This window comes from Arachis ipaensis, chromosome B08, assembly GCF_000816755.2.
Source record: "Arachis ipaensis cultivar K30076 chromosome B08, Araip1.1, whole genome shotgun sequence".
Taxonomy (NCBI): domain Eukaryota; kingdom Viridiplantae; phylum Streptophyta; class Magnoliopsida; order Fabales; family Fabaceae; genus Arachis; species Arachis ipaensis.
This window is the reverse complement of record NC_029792.2, coordinates 106316912-106323791: the sequence shown is the minus strand read 5'-3', so window position 1 is coordinate 106323791 and position 6880 is coordinate 106316912. Positions and strand designations below refer to the sequence as shown.

Sequence of the window (6880 nt, the reverse complement as noted above, 5' to 3'; positions counted from 1 at the left end):
TTAGATATATATTTATTTATACACTTTTATATAACAAGTTAAATTTTTGGAATAAATAATTTTATTATCATAAAAATATCTAGAACGAAATAATACAAATAACATTTTTCAAAAAGAATGAAGAGGTGACCTGGTACTTTTCCCTAAAGAGTTTGACAGCAGAAGCATGGGCAAGAAGTTGGTGGTGGGTAACAATGTAGGGCTCAGTAGCTGAATCACCACCTGTGCAGTTCAAGTTTAGCCAACTTGAGCATCTTCCAGGAGCATATTTTCCAATTGTGTAACCCAATTTAGAGAAAATGGATGGCCCATTAAAGGTTATCCAGTACTTCACCCTGTCACCAAATGCTTTGAAGCATACCTCTGCATAGTCTGTGAAATCCTTCCTATAATGATGACAAGTTCCGAAACACATCATATGTATTTCCATTTCTTGTAATTTAAGAATTTTTTTTTTATGATTAATAAGTAGGGTTTTGCCTTGGTTGAGGATACTAAGTGAAAATTTTTAAATAAAGTTTCACTTGGCAAAACCCTAATGATTGTTATTTTTTGTGTCATAATTATATTGTTAATATTAACTTACACAATTTGAGGACTCAAAAAGCCACCATATGCATCCTCGAGACTTTGGGGATAATCGTATTGGAAAAGTGTTATGAAGGGTGTCAAACCTGTTGCCAAGCATTCCACAAATTTTGTCTTTAACATTCTTGTGAAAAAATAAAAAATCAAATTTTTGAAGCTACAACTACGAGTTGATCGATGAGTATAGACATTAATAAAAGACATGTATAAATTAAAGGTGTAGGATGATTTTTTATTTAATCCATGATTAGTGAAAAAAAAACGGGAGTGTCAAATACTTAGGCATGTGTAATAATGAGTATGATTGGATTGTAGTAAGTACAATTAGACTTGACCCAAATAATAAATATAGGTTTGATATAATTAGAAGTATTAAAAATAGAGGATTAAAAATTTAGTGAAAGAGAAATATGTGATGAATTGTGAAATATCTTAAGACACCTCTCTTCTCTCTAAATTTCCTTTCTACCCGATGAATTTTATCCTTTTTTATCTCTAATTCGTTCCCAAATTTTACTAATTGTTTTTCTATATCCTTACATCATGCAAATATTGCATCTTGTAGAATTATTATTTATGCACCAGCAGCAACTTGAAGGCTTAGTTGGCAATGAAATTAGAAGGTTAGAGAATATATTAGTTACGTGTACAAGGCTTCGCTGGTATAAGTTGAAGGAAGGATTAGAGATTCGCTGGTCTCGGTGATGACGTGATCAGATTTTTAGAGTAGCGGAGGTGGTATCTATAAAGACACAGTCTGATATTCAAGTCATAATGGATCTAAGAGGTATATGTTAGGATTGTGAGGGTGTAATGTACCTAAGGGAGCCCCTGTCTCCCTTTATATAATTTCTGCTGCTATCTTATCTTATCTTATTGGTTAAGATAAAGGAGGTATTCGAATTTAAACGTTAGTTAGAGATTGGCGATCTCTTAACCAATTTGGGCTGTGGTCAAGGCTTGGACCTGGGGACTTGGGTCATGGAGAGGCCGTTTGGGGACCCAAGGATCGGGTCCGAAATAGTTGTCCCCAGACCTGGAGAGTATGCTTGCTTAGTCTCATCGTTGGGTAAGCTCGTTTCTCCGTGGCATTAGGGTTCACGAGTCTTGCGTGGGAAGACAGAGCGTCATCCTTGCCTTCGGACGAGATTGGGATTTCGCGATGTTTGGTGTGCTTGGTTGCTTCGTTATCCGTCCGTTACTTTTCTTGGTGATGGGACTTTGTTCGTTGCGATTTCGAAGACATCATTATGGCGTTTAATGGGAGAGAGAAGGAAGGGAGGTTTTGCATTTTTTCCTTTTTGCCCCTCGTCCCTTGGTATTATCCATTAATTATTTTGGGGGTTTATTTCCTTGTTCTCTCGCTGTAACTGCTCATTTTTACTCTTTTGCAACTTCTTTGTCTGTGCTATCTTCTTCTTCCTCCGCTGTTGGTGCTACCGTTTGGGCTGATCGTTGCATTCCGCATCTCTTCTTTTTCATATCTAGCACATGTTAGTGCTCTTTCTTTATGCGTTTCCTTTGCTGAAGTTCTGTTTTGTATCTCCTTCATTTATGTGTTTTCGAATTTTTTTGTGTTTAGTGGTGTTGCATGAGTATCTTTAGTTATTTTTAGTTATTATTTCTTTGAATAAGGATAGTAATCTCTTATTTTTATTAAGATTTTCATGCTTTTAATCAATATTTATTGAAGTTTCTTTCTTTGAACAAAGTTAGTAATTTTTTCTTTTAATTGAGAATTTTGTTGCTTTAATCAATGCTTCTTAGAGTGGCTTTGTGCTTTGATAAGTGTAGGAAATTATTGAAAGATGTTAGGAAAAAATAAAGGAGAAAATGGTCAATCAAAGAAGTCTTTGGAAAAGCAAGGAAGGTGGCATGCAAGAGGAAGAAACCTCCCAGGAAGCAAAAGTTGGAAACAAGCCTAAGTGAAGTTCAAAGAGAATTTACAATCTTGACCTCTTCCTATTCCAATAGAGCTCCAAATGAGATAATTTCAATGGCGTTAAGAGGCTAACATCTAGAGTTTTCCAACGATATATAATAATCAATAGTGAATGCTGAATCTGAGGATGCAAATCACCAATCTTTGCCACGGGAAGAAAGCTGAGCAGAGTAATAGCGAGTCACTAACCTTTTCATACTCCAATAAAGATAACTTGAGATATATAAGTCCAAATGATGTGTTTTCAGCAACGTTAGAAAGCTGACATCCAGAGCTTTCTAATAATATATAATAGTCTATGGTGGACGTGAAGTTTAGGCCGTGAACAACCCTCATAGAATTAGCTCCCAACATAGAAGCGGTGTTAAACATGCCAGAACATAAAAGTGTGTGTTTTCAATAACGCCTTCAACCTTCTTTCAACCAAATTGCCAGATTGATCTCTTCACCTTTGAAGGAATATAACTTTAGCTACAGAAGTTCAAATGATACGCTTCTAGCGACGTTAGAAAGCTGACATCCAAAGCTTTCCAACGATATATAATATTTTATGGTGGACATGAAGTTTGGACCACGAACGACCTTCATAAAAACAGCTCTCAAACATACAAGACGTTAAACATGCCAAAAGAATAAAGCGTGTGTTTCAAATAACGCCTTGGATCCTTTTATTAGCAAAATGCCAGGTTGAGCTCTTCACCTTTGAAGGAGCATAACTTGAGCTATAGAGGTCTAAATGACGCACTTCCAATATTGTTGGAAAGCTGAGATCTAGAGCTTTCCAACAATATATAATACTCTACAGTGAACATTCATTTTGGACTGGCAGCGAAGCGCACAAACACGCCTTCAAGACTTCTTGGTGCTAAGGGTGGCGTTAAACACGCCAATTTTGTGAAGAGTTAGTCCTCTTTAACGCTTTTGATGGTTGCTTCCCCTGGGAGCTTGATTTTACACTAAAAGGTGGTGTTAAACACGTCACAAAGACAAGTCGTTAGTTTTCCTTAACGCCTTCGATGGTTGCTTCCCTTAGGAGCTTGATTTTGCTTTAAAAGATAGCGTTAAACACGCCAATTTTATTGAGGCGTGTGAGCACTTCAATGCCACGCACAAATTGGCCCCTGGAGCTTCATTTTTTCTTGTTAGAGTGCCGTACAACACCAATTATTAATGAAGAGTGCATGGCCACACACGCCTTTAACATTGCCAATCTTTGGAGTCTCCAATGCATGGTCAAAACTATCACCTAAGTCTACCTCATTTTCATGTAACCAAAGGCCACAAGTGACAAGTAATCAAGGCCACAAAAGAATCCATTAATAAAGCAAGAATCATCTAGAATTAGTCATTTTAATAAATTTGAATTTGATGTAATTTGTATTTGATTTTCATTTAAATTTGAGAAGCATTATAAAAGCCCATTTAGAAAACTTTGTGAGGGCCACTTCTACACACACCTTTTCATTCTTTTTTCATCTGTACATATTCGATATCCACTTTTCTTTTCTTTTAATTATGAGCAACTAAACTTTTCTCCATTAAGGGGAGAAGCTCTGTTAAATAATAATGAATTGATGATGTCTTCCTCTTCTTCTTGATTCAAGTATTGTTGTTTTAAGAAAGTTTTGTTCTTCATCATAAAGATTTAAATCTATTGGAAAATAGTTCAAATCTCACCTGAATTCTTTGAGAACTTGAAAAATGGATCATAATAATTAAACTTAAAACTCTTCTCTCACAATTCTTCTGATTTTGGATTTAGAATTTGATAAGCAAGTGGCGTTGAATCAATGTAAATCTAGATCTTAAGAATTATGTGGTTTTGAATCAGAAATTATGCTTTACCTCTTTTCATCAGCAATTAATAAAAAAATTGACAATTAATTAAGTCAAAAGAGATTGAATTACCAAAAAATTGAGATTTAATTATTTATGATTTGCCAGAAATCACACTTTGCATTATTGAAAAGAGAGTGGGTTTCATTGATCATGAAGATTCAACATCTCCAACCCTCTCTGTTACTGTTTTCTTATGATTCACGTCATTTATTAACTTTCTTTTAATTCTTGTCCTCTACTGCTTAACTCTAATTCTAGTCATTTAATTGTTCTTTTAATTCTCGGTTTTTAATATCTTCAATCTTTTCATTGTAATTTACATTTTGTCATTTATTATTTTTATTTAATTACTATTAATTAATTGTTCCAATTTAATGTCTTCTTCTATTATTCATTTACTTATGCTCCTTTATTTGTTTTCTGTTAAAGTCATTATAGCTTCATTTAATTGCTTTTATTTTCATTAAATTCTGGTGGTGTTATAGCTTCATTATAGTTCGGTTGGTGTTGAGGAAAAGGAAAAGCCAGCTGCAGTTGCATGATAGTTAGAGTGTAAGGGTGTGTAACTAGATTCTATTTGTATGATGGATTAGAAAAAACAGTATATAAACGAAAGAAAGAAAAATCGGTGAACGTAATAAGATACACATATGGAAATGGATCACTCAACACAAACCCAATTCCGGCGAAGTTAGACTCTCTCTAGAAAGTAATTATGCTGGAGCGCAGGTTGGGCAGTAAGCTTCGTTGATTTTCTTGCGCCACGTCGGAACGTATGGGCACTGCCTACTTGTTCGGATGGGTGTTCACCCCAAAGTGTTCCCGGACCGCCGCATGCATACATACGGGTGGATGGAACTATACTTTACAAAAGCTATTTAGAGCGATCCCCGTAGATTAGAGAACCTTCGCTATTTATTCCACTTGATAAGTTTCCACCTGTTATTACGTGATTATATAATAAAATAAATAGTAGTATAAGTTACAAAATCAGCGGTTGCCAAAGGATATATTATCACCAAACTTATGAGTTATGACCATCTTTTACTTTTAGTTTATCTTCTATATATATGTCAAAATTCATTTTAAGAGAATTTCAATTATAAATCAATTTCCATTTCGCGTTCAAAGTTCTTTTCTTTTGTCATAAGAAAAAATTATAAATCAATTTGAAGTGAATTTCTGTTTTAAGAAAGAAAAAAAAAAATAAAATTTGGGAAGAGCAGGAGCTTGGCTCTCAGAGAAAAAAAAAATTAAGGAAGCAAAATATACATAGAGCTTAATTACAAATCTCTATGTTCCAAAAAAACACCTCTAAAATCTAACAAAATCCTTAAATTGATCTGAATACTTCAAACAAATCATTGAGACTAAACTTTTAATTTCACTGAAACTACAACTTGTTATTAATTTTATCACTCTCAAGTTATGTGTCCCCATAATTTCTTAAAAACCATAGAAATTGTTAGGCTCTTCACCCCAAACTCAGAATTGAACATGTGATATATTCTATATATTTTTAAAATATTACACAGTACAGTATATATTTTAAAATAACTCTTAAGATTTGAGTCAGATTTGTTAAGTAGTTTTATGGATTTTAAATTTCATATATATATATATATAAAGAATAGATGACCTTGGGAATATGCATTATTAATTCACACCTGGTAGGATCCTTGACCATGAGATGGAAAATCTGTAAGCATCAAACCCTAATTCCTTCATTATTTGTACATCCTCCTGAAGAAAGAAATATTTTCACTTCTCTCAGCCAGTAGTGAGCTGCTTGAAATTAACCAGCACTTGAAAAGGATACGAAATTGTTCATTTTTTTATTAGAACAAATTAAAATATAGTTTTGTTTTTCTTTCAAAAGAAAAAATGATTTCTGCCAATACCCCTTGTGGACCATGTTCCTATATTTGGGTGATATGAGCTGTCTTGAATAGAACTAGGCAAATACAAATGTTTATATATTATATATATACCTTGAAACGATGGTATGAATCAACCGCTATCTCTCCGCTGCTCTCATCCTTTATTTTATCTGCATAGGATTCACAAAAGTTGAAAATAAAGGCCACAAATATTATAAGTATACTTAATAAAAAATATTAATTCTAATATAATTATATAACTCAACAAGAATTAAAATATTTAAAATATAAAAAGTTAAACGAGTTCGATAATTATGATCATAGTTTTTTTTTTATAATAAAATAATTCAAAAATGATATCATGATCCTTTGGATGTGGATCTATCCATAAAGTAAGCGAAAATTTTAAACAGATATCTACCATGATCTGAGTCCATTATCACCAGTGTATGCTATGCTCTAAAAATCAGTCGCTAGAAGCGTAGAACCAAGTAAACCAAGTGACCCAAGTACTCCCTCATGACCAAACTATATTAATTATTAAGCACTTATATCATATTGATATTAAAATAAATAAAATATTATTTGAAAATATAAATTATTTTATATAAAACTTCAAATACACAAAAAT

At 33.3% G+C, this 6880-nt stretch overlaps 1 protein-coding gene across 1 annotated transcript in view; it reads right to left on the bottom strand.

Annotated features, from left to right (window-relative positions):
* The window catches only part of LOC107611363 (beta-glucosidase 24-like), a 10683-nt gene that overhangs the window by 1758 nt on the left and 2045 nt on the right, over positions 1–6880 (bottom strand). Inside the window, exons 3-8 of the mRNA XM_016313299.2 lie at positions 6361–6419; positions 6037–6112; positions 5276–5308; positions 2698–2714; positions 587–702; positions 131–386 (exon numbers count right to left, since the gene is read on the bottom strand). Of these exons, the coding sequence (XP_016168785.1) occupies positions 131–386; positions 587–702; positions 2698–2714; positions 5276–5308; positions 6037–6112; positions 6361–6419 (557 nt within the window). The remainder of the gene's footprint in view (positions 1–130; positions 387–586; positions 703–2697; positions 2715–5275; positions 5309–6036; positions 6113–6360; positions 6420–6880) is intronic.